Raw genomic sequence first — 23395 nt, forward strand, 5'->3', positions numbered from 1 at the left:
ATGGACAACTGGTTAGCACGGTAAGAGGAAATAATAAGAAAGGTAAGTGTTAGCTGAGATTAAGTTACAAACTATCTGGAAACAAGCTATAAATCAGAAATAGAGTAACAGATAAATGTACAAATCTTTACAAAAAGTAACAGAGCTACAAGCAGCCACTGGAATCATTCCTTTCAACATTATATTATCAAAGGATGCCTTTATTTGCACCAAAGAATAAAACCAGACATGTCTGAAAGTATACAGATATAACATTTTCAAGGGGTTATTACCTGTATGGTAATTTTAAACAAAAATTACTGTCACTTATTACAACCAAATACAATACAAACAAAACACATACATAAAAATAGCAAACTAAGTACCAAAATAAAAAAATATTTCTGACCTTTCAATATATTTTATGGATGAATTTAGGGAAAACATGACTATACACCAGACTTTGACATACTAAAGACAGATGTAAAAAACATTGCACGTTACCCAAAAGAACAGACTGAAGAAACAAAATTAGTATATGTAATGCTGATCACTGTACTTTAACCAAAAAAAAAAAAAAAGTGAGTCAGATTGTGATGAGACATGCACCTGGAAGGTGGAGGCAGGAAGAGGATCAGTGGTTTAAAGTCATCCTTGACTATATAGTAAGCTCCAGGACAGCCTAGGCTAGAAGAGATCTTGTCTCCAAAAGAACCTGGGCCAGGCCTATCTATAATCCCAGCACTCCCGAGGCTGAGATAGGAAAATGGCTGTGAGTTTAAGGCTAAGCTGGGCTAGAGTGAGCCTCTACCTCAAAAAAAACAAATTTTTCAAAAAGGTGGCATATGCTAGAAGACCTAATAGATATCTACCAAGGGCAACAGTGGTGTGGACAGGATGAACAGGCTCCAATAGGGAAACAGACAGGATTCAGGGGTCACCCTGCGATGCCTGAACCAGACGGGAAAGGCCCGCCTCAGGAGTGGCCCAGTCCACAGGCACCACACCTGCCATGCCAGCAGCACAGAGCACAGCACCACCGTGCTCGCATCCTGGCACGCCCTCCCCCAACTCCAATGCCATATGATACGCCAGAACATGGAAAAAAAGAGGATCAATTTCAAACAAATAAAATCAGGGAACTGGAGGGATTAAGTCATAAGAGCACTTCCTGGGCAAGCATGAGAACCTGAGGAGGCCTGAGGGACCTTTTGAGTTTGATCCCAGGTTCCACAAAATCAGCCACGTAAACACATGTGGGGAACCCCAGGTCCATGGGGAAGCAGAGAACCAAGAGTCCCCAGAGCTCACCAAAACAAGCAAGAAGAAGAGCAGCAAGCTCCAGATCACTGCAGCCCAAGTAAGAACAAGTGAAGGGAGATGACGCAGGACAACCCAGACCCCTCGATGACCGCACAGGCATGCACACGCATCTGGTGAGAGCAAGGGGTGCTCCATGAGAATATACACTCTTACACCACCACACTTGTGCATGCACGTGTACATACACATACAGCAAAAAATTAAAAATCAGAGAGCTAGGGAGATACCTCAGTCAATAAAGTGCTGGTTTTACAAGCATGAGGACCAACACCATGTAGAGAAGCCATGGGCGGTGGTGTGCCCCTGTAACTCCATGACTAGGGAGGCAGAGGCAGGTGGACCCCTGAAACTCACTGGCCAGATGACCTAGCTTAACTAGCTCCAAGAGAGTGAGACCCTGCCTCAAAAAGAGTGGATGACGTCCCTGAGAACCAAAGCCTAAGGTTGTCCTCTGGCCTATTCACACAGGCACACACAACTATATTCTCTCACACTAACATGTACATGCATGTGCCCTGAAGGAGAGAGAGAGACCAGGAAAGCCATTCAAACATCACCTAGTTCCTATATTCTGAACCATCTTTATCTTGTACCTACATACTAACTTCCCTAGCCCATTTTAATTTTACTTTCTATGTAGCCTGTTTTTTAATGATTTTGTTACTTATTCATTTGAGAGAGAATGTGAGAAAGGCAGATAGAGAATGGGTCAGGATCTCTAGCCTCTACTAACTAACGACTTCCAGATGCAGGCATACCACCCTGTACATCTGGCTGTATGTGGGTACTGGGGCACTGAACTTCAGCCCTTAGGTTTGCAGGCAAGTGCCTTAACTGCTGAGCCATCTCTCCAGCTCATTGGCTATTAAAATACACATGATGTATACTAATTTGGGCCCTTTGGATCTTAAAAGTGAAACACCTCATAAATGAGAAATCAATTCCTGGCAGGGTGTTCATATCTGCACAGCTTATGAGTAAAACTCACTCAAATGGCTGATGAGCTGCAGACCTAACTCTAAGCGGCAGTGACAATCTTCCTGAAAGCCTAACAAGACGTGACATCGTGAAGTCAAGACGGGACACCAGAAGGAATTCCTGTAGGCACCGCCACATTCAACAGCCATCCTCTCCTGATGGTGGCACGACCTTGCTGGACGTGTGAACACCCACGCCAGCACAAACAGCATCTGCTGCACAGAAGCCTGGTCTGCACACACATGCATAAGCAGGAGGCTGTCCATCTCCTCTCAACAGCGTTGTGTGTTAATCCCCTCCACGGCCTCTCCTCCAATGACTCACGCGCCCTCCCAGCACAGGCACAGGGCGCCGGCTGATGCTCTAGTGGCCAAGGGAAGATGGAGCACAAGGGCAGGCGAAGCCACAGGAGAACCTGACTGGCACACCAGACAGAAAAGTGTGCCACAAAGACACAACAAATGAAAGTCACTCTGCCCGAAGAGGCCTCCCTACTCTGCACCATCATGGCGGCACAGGGGCTCCAGCGTGACCACGGGTGTTGGCTCTCCTGCTCTTCCACACATCACGTTTCTCAGCCTCACAAAGTCACGCCATAGATTTACCATCTTCATAAAGTACCAGTGGAAAAAATTTGAGAAGATACTTGGAAGTATGTTTTCAAAGTATATGATCCTGAATAAATATTAAAGACATTTGTTTTATTCAAATGCCTGAATCAGAAAGAGAAACATTGTTTTCTAATTTTTAGCCACTTAAAAATGAAAATCCAAAAAAGAAAAGAAAAACACCAATGTTTCTCTAAATTAAAAGGAGTGGCCCACTTCAAAATTTCAGTTCTATGTTTCCAATGTAAAAGAACTGAGGTTTGTGGAAAAGAAAAACACTGACCTATTAGCACATACTTGAAAGGCATGATGATTTTAGTACCTTAGTAACAACAAAAAAAACAATACATGTATCATTTCTCCTTGTTGAATAAATCCCCAAGTTGTAAATGATCTGAAAATAATTAAAACACAAAGAAATATTTAAATAAGCAATATGCACTCACCAGTTTAATTGCCACATATTCATTTGTGTACAAATTCTTTCCTTAAAAAAAGAAAGAAAAACGTCAGCTTCTGCTAATTAATTTTAATTTAGCTTACATAACTATAATTATACTACTCAGGAAGAAGTATATAATTCATTTAAATAAAGCAAATATTTTAGTCCAACAATTAAATGAAAATAGTAATAAGGAAATGGTCCAATTTATTATCAATTCAATGATATTTAGTACCTCACCTGAGTCAAAGAAGGTACTTTAATAAACATGCTATCCCACTTATGCAAATGGAAAGACACTAATCTTGTTGGAATACTACACAGAATTGAGAAAATATGCAATAGTCAAGTGAATGCTACTAAATGAATTATAAATCAGAACACCTACATAACAATAGAAATAAAAAATTCCTCATATCTACCATATTTTAAATCCTTCATTATTATGGAATGCAATCTTATTGGAGCTCACGTCTAATTAAATAAATATCGAATAGACAGAAAATCGAAAATATATTAAAATTCAATTAAATAAGAAAACCCATCAATAATTAGGTCAAAACAAACTAGCTTACTATTTTGAGGAAAAAAACAGTTATTAATACCCCATTGTAAGACTAAAATCATTTTAACTACTTTAAGAGTTAAATATAAGGTATAAAATAAGAAAAACTCTCATCCCAAGATATAGAGGCCTCTCTGAGCAGAAGAAAATATAAAACATCAAAAGGTTTCATACAGAATTGGTTACATGAAATATTTTAAATTTCTAAATGTTGAAAGAAACATTATAAGCAAGGAGCAAGTAAATGACAAATCTAAAGAGAAAGTTAAAATCATTGGCATGTCAAGAATTTAAATCAGCCAGGCATGGTGGTACCCACCTTTAATCCCAGCACTGGGAGGCAGAGATAAGAGGATCACTGTGAGTTCAAGGCCACCCTGAGACTACACAGTGACTTTCAAGGTCAGCCTGGACTACAGCAAAACCCTACCTCAAAAAAACAAAAAGAATTCAAATCAATTAGTCATCATTGCATATGCCATAATCAATGATTGTAATCTACAGACCAAGGAGAATAACATGGAGTTTTAGAATTAATAAGTACATAAAGGCAACTTAACATATGAATTAACATGTGTCTTCACAAGTATATTTAAGAATGAAGTAGAAAAAATAGCAAACAGAATTTCTGAATTTCCACTTTGTTTTTCAATTAGCTTAAATTTCTTCTGAAATGAAGTAGAAAAATGTCAGGTTTGTTTGTTTTTAAACTGTGAGAATAACCTGCCCTGATCAACATTAGCTACTGACAACAAAACAGGCAATTAATTTTTATCTATTACATTTTTCTACAATTGTCCTTTAACCTCCTTTCGTACAGCAGCTGATTAATGGCAGCAAAGCTTATAAGATTTCAACCTCAGATAGATTGCCACCTTTATAATGTGTATTCACACAAATATTACAGTACTTTTCTAAATTTTACCCTTACTGCATAAAAAGGAATAAGAGAGAGAAAAAACACTCATAGTTATGCTAAGTAGCATCATTTTAAAAACTCAATGTGGACAGTAAGCTCTATTCTGATACTCACTGCGGTGGTCTGTATGTAAAATACCGCCCAGAGGCTATGTGCTTGGATACTTGATCCCCAGCTGGTGACATTACTGAGGAGCGCTGTGGAACCTTTAGGAAAGAGAGCCTTGCTGGAGGAAGTTTGGCACTAGGGTCAGGCCTTGAGGAGCTCTAGCCCAGCTCCATCCACATTTTGCTCTGCTACTTGCTTGCCCATAAAAGAACAATGACACCAGCTTCCACTCCCACCATGAAACCTCCTCTTGAAACTGTAGCTAAATTAAACCCATTTCCTTCCATACACTTCTGGTTCACAGCAAAATGAAAGTAACCAATACACTAATTACATCTACCTAAATAGTTTTCAAAATATTGAAGCAGGATAGGGCAAAGGCAGCTTCAATGAGGAATTGAGGCTCAAAGAGAACCAGGAGGTACCAGCTCACATGCCACCTCTCCCTGGCACAAGAACAAAAATGTCTGATTGAGACTGCCCCACATTGCCGCCTGCTGCCCACCACAAAGTACACTATCTAAATAAAATGGTTAAGGTGGGCTCACTCTGAAATCCACCCACAAAATTTACCAGCCAGTCTGATCTTCCCTTTATATACTGAATCTGATGCTAAAAAGGCCGTGGCCTGTCAACCACTCCCCTCTCTGACCGGGACCCCAGGGATGTGTGCAGCTCTCTGGCCCTTCCCAAGCTGCTCAGACACGTGACTCTGCCCGTGGGACAGCACTGCATTGGTTCTTGATCTGAATGAACATTTTCACTTGTCTCTGCTTTATTGTTTGTGTACCTTCTCACTTTAATTACACGCATGATTTTTCTCTTTTCTCCAAATCTACCACGTGGGTGCGGTTGCTAAGTGTATACTTGTTTGTTACCTGTGAACTCTAAACCCAGGGTGACCATGAGCAGAACCTTCGTCACTCATTTCTCTCTGGACTTCTTGCGCTCTGCTCTGATGCTCTCCCTCTTCAGGAGAGCACGTGGCGGAAACCGTGTGTGTGCTCCCGGCCCCTCTGTCCACCTAAGTTCAACTTCCCATGTGTTCTCAACTCTCATCCGGTCTTTTTTGGAAGATCTCAATTTCTCTTAAATGACTCTTATGAACTATAGTGTTTCCACATGACAGGGTGCTTTTTACTTCCCAAGTGTTTACTACCTTCCTAGACCCCAAGCTCCCTTAAATAAACCCCACAATTTGTGACTTACCCTTAAATAAACTTAGTAATTAATATTTTGTCCTTCTTGCATCCATCTATTCAGACATTACATGTATGCTTATAACAGGAGTTGGAAGGGACACTTTTCACTAGTGATTTTACCTTTGGATTTCTTGGGAAGTGCACATTTTTAAACCCCTTCTCTCATTGCATATATAAGGCCCATGTTTGCTTAAATGGGCTTCTGGACCATGTGACTGACGCATTTCCCCTCTCCACGCTTTACCTTCCCTTCTTATTCAGCCCTTTCCCCCTCATATCCATGTGATATTCGAAGAAAATGTTCTGATATAAAAATCATTTTCTTTAGTATGGATTGCCAATTCTTTGGTAATCAACAGACATGAATTCTGGGCAGGGAACACCCCAGCACCCAATGTTAGCCTAGCTCCCGGTTTCAAAAAGTTCAGTATTTTATTTCAGATTTGGAAACTCACAGAGCAATATATAAATCTAGTTTTGTGTTCTTTTGTGTGATAGTCAGTCATGAGCAGCCTCAAGAAAACAGAAAGGCTCAGGAAAACAGCTCATCTCGTTTCCAGATCTTAAGGGGTCACACTAAATGGCATGGAGGGTCATAAGAAAAGCTCCCTATCTGGGTTTGGTGGTAGAATACAGGAGCAAAAGGCAAGTTTTGGCCAAGGCCCTTACAGTTTTCAGAGAAGGGAGTAAGGTCAGCCAGTCCTCTTCATCTCAGTGACCTTTGTTCTAGAGTTGGCATGGCAAGGATCAATTAGGTAGAGTTGTTACCAGGTTAATTTGCATATCAAAGGTATGCCTCCCCTGGAATCTTTACCTCTAAGAATGAGCCAACTCCATGAGGCACAGGCTTGCCTACAAACAGGTTTTATGAGAAATTCAAAGACCATACTACATAGAAGAAAACTTAAAAAGCACAACTATAACCTTTTAAAAATCTTTTGCAGCTGGGTGTGGTGGTGCATGACTTTAATCCAAGCACTTGGGAGGCAGAGGTAGGAGGACTGCCATGAGTTCAAGGCCACCCTGAGACCATATATTGAATTACAGGTCAGCCTGGGCTAAAGTGAGACCCAACCTCAAGGGAAAAAAAAAAGAAAGAAACTCTTTTGCATGTGGACAGGTATGGGTGCAGATACACATGTAAGATCCTCACCTTCCACCTAACTAGAGCCAAGGTCACCCTGGGCACACCAGGCTAGCTTCCAGGGAGTCTTCTTTCTCCATCATGACCCTATCTTGCCATTGGTGTGGCTCAGTTTTAAATGGGTTCTGGGGATCTGAACTCAGGTGCCCATGATTGTATGGCAAATGTTTTACCCACTGAGCTATTTCCCCAGCCCACAATCCTGTTATCTTGGCTTGCTATGTTTGGTGTCATTTAGTATACATGAAAAACATCTCTGGGGATTCATATTAAGTTTAAGCTACAAAAGTATAAACAGGAAGAAGAGAAGCTTTGCCAATAAGACGTAGGAATGAAATAAAACCACAAATAACTATTTACAGTTAATATCAATAAACATGCTTAATACATTGATTTAAATATTAACTCAAAGTTTACCAGTCTTTTTAAATATTTTATTATTTATTTATTTATTTGAGAAAGAAAGAGAAAAAGAATGGATGCACAAGGCCTCCAGCCTCTACAAAGAAAATCCAGATGCCTGAGCCACCTTGTGCATCTGGCTATGTGGGTCCTGGGGAATTGAACCTGGGTCCTTTGGCTTCCCAAGCAAGTGCCTTAAATGCTAAGCCATCTCTCCAGACTTTGTTTTGCTTTAAATATATATATACTAATTACCTGTAAAGTATTTTCTAATGGTGGATACTACTGACTCCCCTTAGGATATTTGGAAATTTAAAGAGAAAAGGGACTATGGTACCTTTTAACAGGCTGTTTAGTCAGGGACAGAAGTCCAAAGTGGCAACAATGAGATGCCTTTCTGTCAATGACAGACAGAACTCCTTTCTGACCCTGTCCTCTCCAAGATGGCTGCCAGCACACTGGTCAGCAGGAATCTCCTGCTTCTTTCTCAATTCAGCTTCTCTGCATCAGCCCAGCCAGTCAGTGTCTCTTTAAGTACTGGAGTCTGATGATAAGGTTCACCCTGACTGGATATCTGATCCATACAGAGGAGGATCACATGACCCAGCTCGCGCTCCTCCCCAGCAGCTCACCCGGCTTGGGTATCCCTGCCTGCCTTCCACCCACAGCTCTCTTTGGCTCAGCTTCTCACTTTGATTACACATGGGATTGTTCTTTGATCTCTGAGTCCTTCACTATTTCTTAATCCTCTCTGGTCTTTTATTTGAAGGGGAAAAGGGTAATTATCTACCTGAAGGACCTGACCGTGTTTCTTTCATCTAAGTGGTGGTAAAGATCTCTTCCCTCAACCAGCCTGCTGGGGGAGGGTGCCTGTTAAAGTACTCTGTTCATTCCTCATGGATTCTGCCTCCAGCACCTCCTCACTTGGTTATGACTGTCTGCCATGTGTACAATGACTCTCTTGACTCTTATGTTCATTTCCCTGCTCTCTGCTTCGGCGCTTCCCCTCGGTTATCCTTCCTTAAGCTCTGAGTGCATCACTACACTCTTACCTCGAGGCGAGGGCTGAGGCTTCTATGCTCCACTCCACCAAGTGTACACTTCTTCTAAATAGTCTGGCATGCGCTTCTAGGTCCTGTCTTCCACGAGCATGTGTAACTGCCTAAGCCTTGTCCTAGATACCAATTTCCCCAGAATAAATCTCATAATTCAGAAGAATTCATAATTTGTCCTTCAAGTTCATTTTTATCAATTCTTTGTTAAACAGAGTAAGGACCCAAAAATTGGGGTTAAAAGATCTGAGGGACCCCCGCTCAGCCTCAAAATCCTGCATCAATATTTTGAATTGTATACAGGATTACAACAGCAAGGTACCAAAGCACTGAGAAGTTTTTAATGTCCTACAAGATGAGAGACAGTGTTTTATGAAAAAGAAAAAAATATGTCTAAGCAACTACTTTGAAAATGACTTAGTTACAACATGTTGTAAACCTTGTATTTTTGCTTACTCAAATGCCAACAAGACAAAGATTTCAGTACAGGTAACCAAATGTTCAAGATATTCCCAAGGTGTTAAGTTCTTTAAGAAGATATACCAACTTTTCTAGCATTATAATTTTCTCATCCAGGCAGATAAAGAATAATGCTTCTAATATGTTCTAAAATACAAAAAAATGAGGTCCCTGGAAAGTATTATAAAACACCCCCTTAGAATATATGAATAAGAAAGACCAAAATGACCATTTAGCTCTGTATGTTCATGTGTGTAAATGTAAAATACTAATGAATATATAAAGCACTAACATATAAATCAACTTGTTACTGACTTGAGCTAAGTTATAAATATATAAAATATGCAAACATATGTATGTAACTATGACACATGTATATAATACCTATAGATTAGATATACTAAAAAACTACTTCTATCTTTATTCATAGACTACAAAACAAAGGAGTGTTTCACTGTTTTTCAATATACAGTGGAATTTCAGTACATGGTTTATACATTTTCTCACACTGTTCTGTTTAAATTGGTCCACCAAGTGTCCATGTAGTTTATGTGCATATAGTTATTTTGAAATAAATTCTCTGAAAAAAAGGGATAGGGCCAAAGTAAATGTTGATATTATGTAAACATGTATATTATGCTCAAATTTAATACAATAAACTAGAATGTATGAATAATACAAACATTAAAACTAAAGACTTTGAAGCCCTGAGTATTTAAGTGACCATTTTTCCAATATATTATCAGCGTTAAAGTATTGGATAACTATTCTCAAAGTTAAACAAAAAGTAAACAATCTACTTTTTCTAACTCAAGTCATAAACAGCTTAGAGATTTCAAACTATCCAATTCAGTGTCTTTCATAAATAGGATGCAAAGCATCCACCGTTCAAGTATTCCAGCCCCTGCTACATGTTAAGAGTCTGCCAGCTACGTCATGTCACAACTAGGTACAAAGCAAGTTGCTGTCTTTTATTAGCTTGCTTCACTCAAGTATTTCATGGGCATTAGCAACACAAAACTAACAAAACAGCTACCTCAAACTATGATGTTTTACAAGATATTAAGAAATCATTCAGATAAACATACAAGCAGATTTTTTGGCATGTGTGTAAGTATGTCAACACACCCATGTATGTGGTGGCTAGAGGACAAGCTCAGGTGACAGCTTCAGAAATGCCAGCCATCTTCCTTCGAGGCAGGGTGCTCACAGGCCCGAAGCTTACCAATCAGGCTACTCATCCGTGACTCTGAGGGATTCTCCTGACTCCATCACACAGGCACCAGCCAACGCACCCCACGTTTTATGTGGGTGGTACAGATTTAAATCAGGTCCTCATGCTTGCGAGGCGGGCATTGGACTGACTGAGTTATCTCCCCAGCCCCCAAAGTGAATTTATTTCCAGCAGGTGGACTGGATCTTGGAAAAACTGTGCAACCACTTTTTTTAATTTCACAAGTTTGTACTCTTCATGGTCTACTGACAGCGGCCTGAACATATCCAGTACTATTTCCTATACAGCCATGCCGCTCTGCTTGTTCCTCCTCAATGGCGCGGGGTTGCGTGTGAAACACCCCCACAGGTTCAAGTGCTTGAACACTTCGTCCCCAGCTGGCGGTGCTGTTAGGGAAGGTTGTGGAAAGCTTTAGGAGGTGAATCCTTGCAGAAGGAAGTGGTCACTGAGAGTGAGCCCTAAGGTTTCATAGCCAGGCCCCACTGTCCCTCACTCTTTCTCCCTGACTACGGAGGCAGCGTGACTGAACAGCTTCCTGCTCCTGCTGCCACAGTCTCTCTGACGGATTGCAACACACCTCCTCAAAAGAAAACTCTGCGCCAGCAGTGACTGCGAAACTCAAAACTCATCAACGTGCTGAGAAGACGAGACAGCGGAGTGTTCAGAAGTAAATGAGACATCTCTGTCGCACCCTACAAAGCTGCAGATCTGGTGGAAAGAGTGTGAGAGGCAAGGAAGGGGAGGAGTGCTTTGTAACACTGTCTTCCAGATACAAAGTAGCCGTGGTATGCAGGGCCTCACATTGGCTGACACTACCTATATACAAGACCTGCATGATAGGAAGGAAAAAAAAAATCATGACAAAAATAAATAAATAAATAAGTAGAAGAGAAAATGGTTGTAAAAAAAGAAGCCATGGGGGGGGTACAGAAAGGGGGTGACAGGAGGAGATTATGATCATGGTATATTGTTTGCATTTATGGAGGCTGTCAATAAAAAGTTAAAAAAATAATTTTGAAAGGAAAAAAATACCTATAAACCAGATAAAACCCTTTCCTTCTTTAAGCTGATTCTTGTCAGGTATTCAGTCAAAGCAACAACAAAGTATTTATTACAGAAAACTGGCACCAAGAAATGGAATTGTTGCTATGACCATGTGACACATATACCTTTAGAATTGGTTTGTGTAGAACAGGTCAGAACTTTTAGCTAGAGCATACCTAGAGTACTGTCAGCAGAGCTATGGAGCTATTCTGACACGAGTCTGGAAAATGAGAATGCTGAGAGAAACATGTAAAGAGGAGGCCTGGCTCATGAGGTCGCAGAGGGAAACAAGGACTCTTCACAAGAAACAGACTACAGCCAGCACATGGTACACTCTTGCAAAAAAAAAATAAAAATCTGGCTGCATTTTACCTGCTTCCTGAGAACTTAAATGAGGTTAAATTATAACTGAAAAATAATTCATTTGCCAACAGAAATTTTGAGATAGCCCATCAATCAGGCTGGGTAATGGTTACATCTCAATTTTCTTTATCCAGGTCTGTAAGTAAGAGAGCAAGAAGCAGAACAAAAAGAAAGGAAAACTGTGCCCCACAGAATGGAGATGGTTTGAGATTTCCCATGATGAATATGTTGGTGCTGAGAAAGCAACTATAAACCCTGAAGAGATAAGGAGAAAAGGTAGGCTGAGAGCAAGACCCCTTCCACCTAAGACCCCTCCCACTGAAAACACTAACTTAAGAGAATGGTAATTTTTTAATTTTGAAAAAAAAATATTTATTTATTTGCAAGCAGAGAGAGATAGAAGAGAGACAAACAGAGAAAATGGGCATGCCAGGGCCTCCAGCCAGTGCAAATGAACTCATAGATGCATGTGCCTCTTTGAGCATCTGGTTTTACATGGGTATTGGGGAAACAGACCCAGGTCGTTAAGATTGGCAAGCAAGCACCCTAACCACTGGACCATCTCTCCAGCCCTGGAAATTGTGTTGAAAGAAGAAAGCTACAGAAGGAAGCTATTAGAAAGCAACAGCCTGAGACAGCACTTACCAATCTACAGTATTACAAATAAAAAATAAGATAAAATAAAATTGAAAAAGCAAAGGCCGGGCTGGAGAGATGGCTTAGCGGTTAAGCGCTTGCCTGTGAAGCCTAAGGACCCCAGTTCGAGGCTCGGTTCCCCATGTCCCACGTTAGCCAGATGCACAAGGGGGCGCACGCATCTGGAGTTGGTTTGCAGAAGCCCTGGCGCGCCCATTCTTTCTCTCTCCCTCTATCTGTCTTTCTCTCTGTGTCCGTCGCTCTCAAATAAATAAATAAAAACTTTAAAAAAATATAAAAAAAAAGAAAAAGCAAAGGCCTAAAAATGTTTCGACATAGTAACCAAGACACACAGGTGCCATGGTAGCGTTCACGTGGGAGCAAGGCTGCGTCGCTCGTGGGCAGTAGGAGATGAGAGCATCATCTTCATGTCCCTGGTTTGATAGGCATGAATGACACAAGACTGAGACCATGGCATCTTGCTCCAGTTTCAGAGAGCCACTGAGGCCAGGAATGGCAGTATGTGATAGCGTTGGTTCCCTTCAAGGAGATCCTAAGAGGTCACTGTATGAGGCTGTGGAAATAAAGCCCAAGTTGACATGGAGACCCCAGGAGTTGGAGATGCAGGACCGTGGGACATCAGTCAAGAAGAGTCATATGTGCCTCAGCAGCAGCTGCCCAAGCTCTTTGCAACCGATGGTCCACCCATCATTAGTCTCAGATGCTGCACTTGGAGCTGCAGGATTTGGTGTCTGTACTGTAGACTCTCAATCTTGCTCTAATTCAATCGTTCCACGTTATATTTCTATTTCTCTCTTTGGGAATAGGAATATTTATTCTGTGCCATTATATGCTGAAAGTATGTAATTTGTATTTGACATTACAGAAGTCAGAGTTAAGAGACTGCCTTGAATCACAGAAGACACTTTGGACTTTTGAAAAGTAGACAATACATATTCATTCTATCAACTCTGGCCCTCTACAAAATCCTAACTAATACAGTGATACATAACGATTTAAAGTGATCAGTTACTAAATGTTCTAAATATGAAAATGGAACCTTAATTAGCTTCCCCAAGGAACAAATTTGGAAAAGCCTTAATGGAAGCTAATTCACTGAGCTTGGCCTTTTATCTTTCTATTTCTTGTTCTCAAGAAAAAGAATGGTTAACCTTAAACAAGCAGACATTCCTAAATTAGGGATTTTTTTTATAGAAACAAAAATAAAAATGCCTAAGAAATTTCCAACATGTGAAATCTCTACAATTACCATATAAAAACTAAATAAATCATCTTTATTAAAAGGTACATTCCATTTAAAAGATTGTTCCTCATATAGTAGAATAAACAGTCTTACCTAATCTTAATTCTCCAAAATTGCCACATCCAATTTTTTTTCCAACTCTAAAGTTAGGTCCAACCATCAAAACTCCAGATGACGAAGACCCAGCTCCTCGAGTGCCGTGTCCTGACCGACCACTAGGTCGTGCCATTCTATCATCTGATTTGTCCTTGTCTTTCTTTTTATTATCCATATCAAGTTTGCGGTACTCCACTTTGAATTCTTTAATCAAGACAAGTACGCTGAAATAGGGTTTTGTGAGAGTAGGTACATCACTAGGAAACTGTACCAGATGGGTAATATTAACATTCAAATTTCAGCAGGTAGTCAGTCAACTGGAGCGTGTTCATCCCATTCGTAAAATTGTTCTCAGTTGTCCGTTCAGCAAAATATATCTTCAAAATTATTTTCCTGATGATGTGAGCACTTCTGGTACTAACAGCAAGCTAAAACATTAAAAAAAAGAAAATTAATCAACTTAGAAATTATAATTATATGTTTAGGAAATTAAATAACAAAAGTATAGGCAAGGAAAAAAAAGCATAGGCAAGGAGTTCTCAAACTACAGTAAGCACTTAAATCAACCACTACCCTTTACTTCTATAATTTAATACAAAAGGGATCACAAAAATAAAAAAAAAATAAAAATCATGGATTTCATTACTTTGTTAAAATAACAAAGGAGCAAAAAGATATGTACGTTTAATAAGGTAATACTAAATCATTAACACTGGCCTGGACATTCCAACTTCAAATCATCTCAATTAGAAAAGAAGTCATCAAAATCTCTAGGAAATCAATGTAGCTATGCTATTTAGAAGCAGAAAGACAGAATAGTTTTTGTGTTGTTTTTGTTTCAAGGTAGGGTCTCACTCTACCCCAGGCTACTATATAGTCCCAGAGGGCCTTATACTCCCAGCAAGGCACCTACATTGGTCTCCTAAGTGCTGGGATTAAAGGTGTATGTCACCACACCCAGCTCAGAATACATTTTGAAAATTAGTAAGCCATCTTAATGAAAGCATCTTCCTCAAGCACTCAGTAAGTTTCAGACTTTTCAAATATATATTCTCATTTGATCTTCACTGATTGACATTTTTATTACTCTTTAGTTATATTTAGAAAAGGATCACAGAACTGATAATACAAAAAATGCTTGTCTCCAAGAAAATACTTATATAGCAAATGAACTGAGCCTCTAAAAACCATACTGTTAGCCGGGCGTGGTGGCGCACGCCTTTAATCCCAACACTCGGGAGGCAGAGGTAGGAGGACTGTCATGGGTTCAAGGCCACCCTGAGATGACAGAGTTAATTCCAGGTCAACCAGAGTGAGACCCTACCTCAAAAAAACCAAAAAAAAAAAAAAAAAAAAAAAAACCATAATGTTACAAGGCTAAGAAATTATTGACAAGCATGACCTTTCTAAGGCAGAGAAACCAGGTATTAGGTACTGGGTCTCCCTCAGTCAGTCTCATCTTCCTACACTGTGGGCAGCGTGTCTACAGATGAGATCTGACTGACTGAGGGAGACTCATCTTTCTTCACTGTGGGCAGTACAGATGAGATCTCAGACTGACTGAGGGAGACTCGTCTTCCTTCACTGTGGGCAGTACAGATGAGAGCTCAGACTGACTGAGGGAGACTCATCTTCCTTCACTGTGGGCAGTACAGATGAGAGCTCAGACTGACTGAGGGAGACTCGTCTTCCTTCACTGTGGGCAGTACAGATGAGATCTCAGACTGACTGAGGGAGACTCGTCTTCCTTCACTGTGGGCAGTACAGATGAGAGCTCAGACTGACTGAAGGAAACCCCTCTCTTGACTGTGGGCAGTACAGATGAGATCTCAGACTGACTGAGGGAGACTCGTCTTCCTTCACTGTGGGCAGTACAGATGAGAGCTCAGACTGACTGAGGGAGACTCATCTTCCTTCACTGTGGGCAGTACAGATGAGATCTCAGACTGACTGAGGGAGACTCGTCTTCCTTCACTGTGGGCAGTACAGATGAGAGCTCAGACTGACTGAGGGAGACTCGTCTTCCTTCACTGTGGGCAGTACAGATGAGATCTCAGACTGACTGAGGGAGACTCGTCTTCCTTCACTGTGGGCAGTACAGATGAGATCTCAGACTGACTGAGGGAGACTCGTCTTCCTTCACTGTGAGCAGTACACATGAGGTCTCAGACTGACTGAAGGAGACTCGTCTTCCTTCACTGTGGGCAGTACAGATGAGATCTCAGACTGACTGAGGGAGACTCGTCTTCCTTCACTGTGGGCAGTACAGATGAGAGCTCAGACTGACTGAGGGAGACTCGTCTTCCTTCACTGTGGGCAGTACAGATGAGAGCTCAGACTGACTGAGGGAGACTCGTCTTCCTTCACTGTGGGCAGTACAGATGAGATCTCAGACTGACTGAGGGAGACTCGTCTTCCTTCACTGTGAGCAGTACAGATGAGAGCTCAGACTGACTGAGGGAGACTCGTCTTCCTTCACTGTGAGCAGTACACATGAGGTCTCAGACTGACTGAGGGAGACTCGTCTTCCTTCACTGTGAGCAGTACACATGAGGTCTCAGACTGACTGAAGGAGACTCGTCTTCCTTCACTGTGGGCAGTACAGATGAGAGCTCAGACTGACTGAGGGAGACTCGTCTTCCTTCACTGTGGGCAGTACAGATGAGATCTCAGACTGACTGAGGGAGACTCGTCTTCCTTCACTGTGAGCAGTACAGATGAGATCTGACTGACTGAGGGAGACTCGCCTTCCTTCACTGTGGGCAGTACAGATGAGATCTCAGACTGACTGAGGGAGACTCGTCTTCCTTCACTGTGGGCAGTACAGATGAGAGCTCAGAATGAATGAGGGAGACTCGTCTTCCTTCACTGTGGGCAGTACAGATGAGAGCTCAGACTGACTGAGGGAGACTCGTCTTCCTTCACTGTGGGCAGTACAGATGAGATCTCAGACTGACTGAGGGAGACTCGTCTTCCTTCACTGTGGGCAGTACAGATGAGAGCTCAGACTGACTGAGGGAGACTCGTCTTCCTTCACTGTGAGCAGTACACATGAGGTCTCAGACTGACTGAAGGAGACTCGTCTTCCTTCACTGTGAGCAGTACACATGAGGTCTCAGACTGACTGAGGGAGACTCGTCTTCCTTCACTGTGGGCAGTACAGATGAGAGCTCAGACTGACTGAGGGAGACTCGTCTTCCTTCACTGTGGGCAGTACAGATGAGATCTCAGACTGACTGAGGGAGACTCGTCTTCCTTCACTGTGAGCAGTACACATGAGGTCTCAGACTGACTGAAGGAGACTCGTCTTCCTTCACTGTGAGCAGTACAGATGAGATCTGACTGACTGAGGGAGACTCGTCTTCCTTCACTGTGGGCAGTACAGATGAGATCTCAGACTGACTGAGGGAGACTCGTCTTCCTTCACTGTGAGCAGTACAGATGAGATCTGACTGACTGAGGGAGACTCGCCTTCCTTCACTGTGGGCAGTACAGATGAGATCTCAGACTGACTGAGGGAGACTCGTCTTCCTTCACTGTGAGCAGTACAGATGAGATCTCAGACTGACTGAGGGAGACTCGTCTTCCTTCACTGTGGGCAGTACAGATGAGATCTCAGACTGACTGAGGGAGACTCGTCTTCCTTCACTGTGGGCAGTACAGATGAGATCTCAGACTGACTGAGGGAGACTCGTCTTCCTTCACTGTGAGCAGTACAGATGAGGTCTCAGACTGAGCCAGAGGGAAAGGAGGCAGGGCTGGTTCTCACACTCATTAATCCCTAGAGCTGTGGTTTTCTCAGTACATCAACACTGATGGGGATGGGTCCATTAGAACCCATACCTCCGAGAGATGCTAAAGGTCACAGAAAATGCGGGGTCAGATTCACTGTGGTGGAGCCACAGTAAGCTCCCTTTTTCACAAGTAATAAGCTGGCTCTTATGATAGGCTAGCTCCCTAACTTAACTCAGTGGGTAATTTCTAAAAAGGTTTGAAATGTAAGATGGGGATTACTGAGGGAGGGATGGTGTCAATGGGAGGGAGAGGGGACAAGAATGGATAATTGGGAGGAAGAGCAAAATACATTATACACAAGTATCATGAATATGTATGAAAATGCCAAACATGGAGAAAATAAAGACTAAGGAGAAAAGGATGAAGCCAGCTTAGCCCCAGCCTGTTTTGTGACTGCACACATCTGTGAGCGGCCACCTTAACTCCAACTGCATTACATTCGATGCCATGACAAACTGGACCCTCTCTAACCTTTCCTTCTTTAAGCTGTTTTTGTCAGGTATTTTATCACAGCAACAGAATGAAAACTACACTATTTCATTTAATAAAAAACTCACTATAAAGATGATTTTGTTGATGAATTTTATCAAATGTTTAGGAATGATAAAATTATTATAATCAAAACCTTTCAGAGAAACAGAACAACCAATTTACTTTGTGAAGTCAGTACAACATTAACACAGAAGCCTGAAAGAAATACATTAAGCAAAGAAAATCAGACCAGTATTTCATGAGCATAGACAGAAAAATTCTTCACCCTGTGTAAGTAAATATGTAAAATGTTAAATAAATAATAATGAATGAAACACTACTATATAAGACTTTAATTTAGCATTTGAAGTTAATATTTGAGATAAATTTACCAAATATGAAAGGAAGAAAAACCATCATTTTCTCTATAGATAAGAAATTATACTTGACAAAATTCAACCAACCCATTAATGACTAAACCTTTCAGTAATCCAGACAGAAACTAGAAAGTCTTCAGTTTAATAAAAGAAACCTACAGGATAAAGTACTTGCTTCTCAAACACGACGACCTGTATTTGATCCCCAGTACTCACACAAAATATCAGACATGGTAGAATGGGCTTATATTCCCAGTGCTGAGGAGGCAGAGACAGGAGAAGCCCTAGGGCTTGCTGGCCAGCCAAGTTTAACCTAATTGGTGATCTCCAGGCCAGTGAGACCCTGTCCCCCCCCAAAAGAAACACTGTCTTCTGGCCTCAATAATATTCACACACACACACACACAAGCACACACATATATGTGCATTAAAGACAAGAGGGCTGGAGAGATAGCTAAGCAGTAGACATACAAACTGGCACATATATTTGGAGTTCATTTGTAGTGGCAAGAGACCTTTGTATGACCATATATTCACACTGTCTCCCTCTCAAATAAATAAATTTTTTAAAACAGGAATGAGTCAGGCATGGTGCTGCACACCTTTAATCCCAGCACTCGGGAGGCGAAGGTAGGAGAATCACTGTGAGTTTGAGGCCAGCCTGAGACTACATAGTGAATTCCAGGTTTGCCTAGACTAGAATAAGGCCCTACCTCGAAACACTGAAGGAAAAAAAAAAAAAAAAAGAACTGCAGATAAACTGTCTCTGATAGAGATCAAGCACAAATGACTACATATTTTATGATTCTAATCACATGAGATTCTGCAATCATCAAACTAAGCTATGCTAATAGAGTTAGATCAGTGATTTCCTGTAGATAGTTTCACTGGAAAGTAACATGGAGGAACTTTCAGGAAAAAAGACATACTCTATCTCTTTATCTTAATTAGGAAGGGACTGCAGGAATCTATACATTTTCAAAATGCATAAAACATTTAAAATGTGTGCCTAGTGTTATTTGTAGGTTATATGTCAAAATGTGACTTTAAAAATTAATGCCCAGTCTCACACATAAAACAGCACTGTATCTCAAAGTGAACAATTCCCTAAAAATGCAGATTGATTTAAAAAGTTAATGAGCACACAATCTTTAAGTGTTTTCAATAACTTTATTGGGAACTTGAATATATGGACGTACTGTAAATTGGTCGTATTTCCATCAGGTTGCCCTCCCCGGCCCTCATTCATTTTCAATGGGATCACCATCATCACTGTGGGATCGTAAAAGCACCAGTCAGTCCCTGTGGTGAAGATAATGCCTTAGAATTCATGTTCCCACCCTGTGGCTCCTACATGCTTTCTACCCCAGCTCCCAGTGTCCCTGTGCCGTGGAGTGTGTAAGGCTCCTTCAGAGGTCAGATCTAGACAACCTCTGGTGAGTTTACAGCCCCTCCACCGTCTCGGGCCAGCCCTGAGAGCAGCACTCACAGCTAATCTGCACTGTGACATCTTCTGGGCCCTGGCAGACGCCTCATCTCATCTCATCTCATCTCCTGTTTGGCATGGGCTTTCTTTTCTTGCCATTCTGATGGGATCACTCTGATATTCACCACAATCTGAGGGGAAAAAAAAAAAAAAAAAGCAGGTTCTCTAAACAGGAGAGAGCGCAGCATGGATCAAAGGGGATGAACACAGACATTTATGAGAGTGTTTGACAAGCATAGCCTCTCCTTTTAGCTAACCAGTGGAACTTCCCCGTACAACCTTCCAAGCCACAGGCTTCTAACTTGGTTCTTGTACCTGGAATTAACCTCTCCCCTGAACAGGCTTCCCATCCAGGGAGTGGTGACTCACCCACAACCTGTCAGGCACTGGAGCACTACTGGTGCCTCTGGTTTGGCTGGTGGATTCCGTAGCCTGCAGGATCCACTGCTCGTTCACAATGTTGGTGATCTTTATCTTACAGCAGCTCGCAGAGCACTTTCCAGCACTGAGAGCCGCTAGCAGGGCTGGCTTTCATGTCAATTCCAGCATGATTTCTCAATGTCCTGTGACCACAGCCTGTGGTGTCCTCAGCAATAGGGCCAGACTATTTAGTACTGGTGGGAAGCCAAGTGCTTTGGCAAAGGCCTGTATTGTGCTGGGGGCGTCTCTGACCAACAGTGAACTGTGGGAGGTCACCAAATTCTGGTACTAGGATTTGTCAGCAACAGACTATATGGTTTTAAGTTACAGCTTTCTCCAACCCTGCAGGATTCTTCCATCCTAGCTCCATCTCTTTCTCTCTTTTAAAGGTATCTATATCTTTTAAGAGGCAGCTTCCTACAGTACTAACTTACGGAAAGGCTTTCTTAAAAGTCCTCACTTTTACTACTGAGAAGAAAAATAACTTTCCTTTGTTTTTTTTTGTTTTTCACTGTTTAGTGAAATATCCAAAAACTGCCCCCTACATATGAACAAATGAAGGAGGACTGCTCCTTGGGTGTCCTAGCCTTCTCAGAGGTATTTTCTTTACTGTTAATGGGCGTGCATTCATATGGGTAGAAAACTTGAAGATGTGGTCGTTTGCGAAAGAGGTCCACAGAAAGCCTTTTAGGAACACAAACTGACCCAAAATGGAAACCTATTTAGAAGTATATAATGAAATTGAAGGACTTTGGGAGCCAGAGATATGGTTCAATGGAGAGTGCCTGCACGAAACCCTGGGTTCAACCTCCAGCGTACCACATAAACTGATCATGGTACTGTACATCAGTAATGAGACTTTGTATCCCCAAAATAACAACTGAAGGACCTCTGCTCATTCCCTTTCATCCCCTTCCACTGCACATGAACCCTAAAACAACAATGGGCTTCATACTGAGCAAGGTGCGGAGAGACTGCAAGAAGGTTTAGCCTAGATGTGGACCTCAGCTCATTTCAGTGACTAAAACGAAGTCCATCCCCAAGCTGGCTACTCAGGTAAATATGAAGAACAAGAAGTCAAATGGACACTGATTAGAAAATAATTCGCAGCCAGGAAGGGCAAAAATGAAGTATATGCATGACAATAGTGATTACTGAGAAATTACGACATTTCCTTATTTGGTCCAGTCAGTTCATCACATTCACCTTCAAGTAAGTGTTCATACACTTGTAATGTTTTCATTTTTAGAAATTAGTTTAAAAAAAAACTTGTACGCATATGCATAGAATATGGTGTGGTGTGTGTGTGCTGATGTGCCCCATGCGTGCATGTGCTGTGGGCACAGAAGAACACTGACTGGGTGGTCTCCTTTAGCTCATCTCATACTTCTTTGAGCCTGGACCTCTCCCTCAACTGGAGCCACTGTCCATCAATGAGCCCAGCAATCCTCTGGCCTCTGTCCCCATGGACATGAGTTTAGACATGTGTAGCCACGTCCAGCTTTTTACAAGAGATCTAGGGGAATCAAACTTCCTTGTGCTTCAGTGGAGCAAGATCTTGACTGCTGAGCCATCTCCCCTGCCCAGAAAGATTTTTTTTTAATTAAAATATTTCATAGTAAGAATCTTAAGAGGGGTTATAGAGATGGTTCAGTGGTTAAAGGCACTAGCAAAGCCTGATGGCCTGGAGTTTGAATCCCGGTTCCTATGTGTAGCCAGATGCATATGGAGTCCAGTGGCAGTGGCAGAGGCCCTGGTGCACTTATTCTCTATTATTCATATCATATTGTATTCCTTCTCCCTCCCTCCCTTCCCTTGCACATCAATAAAGAATAAATAAATAAACATATTCACACATACATGAGTCTTAGGAGCCAATTATGGTGGCAGACACCTGTAATCCCACACATACTAGGCCAAGGCTGAAGACTGTGGGCTCCACGCCAGTGTAGGCTACATACAGTAACCATGTTTTAATAAATAAACAGACATTGTCTTAAATAGTGCTAACATTTTCCCTATTATAATACCAATCAAGCAGTAATATAATTGTCTTGGTGTTTATATATACTAGGAGTCAGAAAACTATAGACTAAAGTCTCAGTCTTAACTATTTTCTATTTTTGCACAGCCTTCAACCAAGAATAATCTCTATATTTTCATACAGTTGGGAAAAATAATAGAAATAATGCTTTTTGGTATATAAAGATATTCAAATTTATTACTCATAAATAAAGCTGTATAGGCATGAAACCATGGGAGTTCGTTTATGTATCGTTATGGCTGACTTCATGCTATAAGAAAGGGCACAGTTCAGAGTTACAGAACAGATCATATATGGGGCTCTTATCACTTCGCCATGATGCTCCAAGGACCACACACTGCAGTGGCAAAGTTACAATGATAATAGTTACATTGACATGCACAGCAGCACATCACTTACATGGTATGTTGTAGATACAAGGCAAACACATTAGATCTGTAAGCTTGAGATAAACCCATTCCTCCCATAACTGTGTCTGGCTGGATGTTCATCCAAGCTACATGGAGCAATCACAGTCTGTTTACAGTTCCTGGCATGTGGGCGTCTGAAATTGAGGCTTAGGTAAAAGAATTCTTTTCATTACTAAGTCCCAACAGTGCACCCTGCACCATTTTCCTAAGACTGAGACTCACAGAAGATAAAATGACCTTTCTGTCATGCATGGTGGAAGAGGGTGTGAGGCCCTCGTCCTTCCCTGAGTAGTGAGTGTTGGTTAAGGGTTGCTAGGAGTGAAAAAGAGACACTTTCTTCAGCAGTAAATGACATGTTCTTTAGTAAATAACCCTTCACCCATGCTCATGCAGGTAACTCTAATTAAACTCAGTGGGACAGGGCACACATACACACACAAAGCCTTGCTATAAGAAATAATAATGTTTACACCACTTTAAACACGCTACAAAAGGAATACAGAAAATATTTTTTCTTTTGCCTTTTCTTTGTTTCTTTGAAGCAGGGTCTCATTCTAGCCAAGCTGACTTAGAA

The 23395-nt window shown here is 41.5% G+C and overlaps 1 protein-coding gene across 11 annotated transcripts in view; it reads right to left on the reverse strand.

Moving 5' to 3' along the window:
- The window catches only part of Csnk1g3 (casein kinase 1 gamma 3), an 84997-nt gene that overhangs the window by 43323 nt on the left and 18279 nt on the right, over nucleotides 1–23395 (reverse strand). For 9 of the 11 annotated variants that reach the window (XM_045130780.1, XM_045130783.1, XM_004669186.2 and 6 more), the window contains exons 2-3: nucleotides 13816–14246; nucleotides 3335–3375 (exon numbers count right to left, since the gene is read on the reverse strand). In XM_045130780.1, the coding sequence (XP_044986715.1) occupies nucleotides 3335–3375; nucleotides 13816–13993 (219 nt within the window). In that variant the 5' untranslated portion in view covers nucleotides 13994–14246. Of the gene's footprint in view, nucleotides 1–3334; nucleotides 3376–13815; nucleotides 14247–19660; nucleotides 19678–19950; nucleotides 19967–23395 lie in introns of those variants that run through there. The other 2 variants (XM_045130782.1, XM_045130781.1) reach the window with 2 other exon arrangements.

The sequence above is a fragment of the Jaculus jaculus genome, chromosome 12, assembly GCF_020740685.1.
Source record: "Jaculus jaculus isolate mJacJac1 chromosome 12, mJacJac1.mat.Y.cur, whole genome shotgun sequence".
Classification (NCBI taxonomy): Eukaryota; Metazoa; Chordata; class Mammalia; order Rodentia; family Dipodidae; genus Jaculus; species Jaculus jaculus.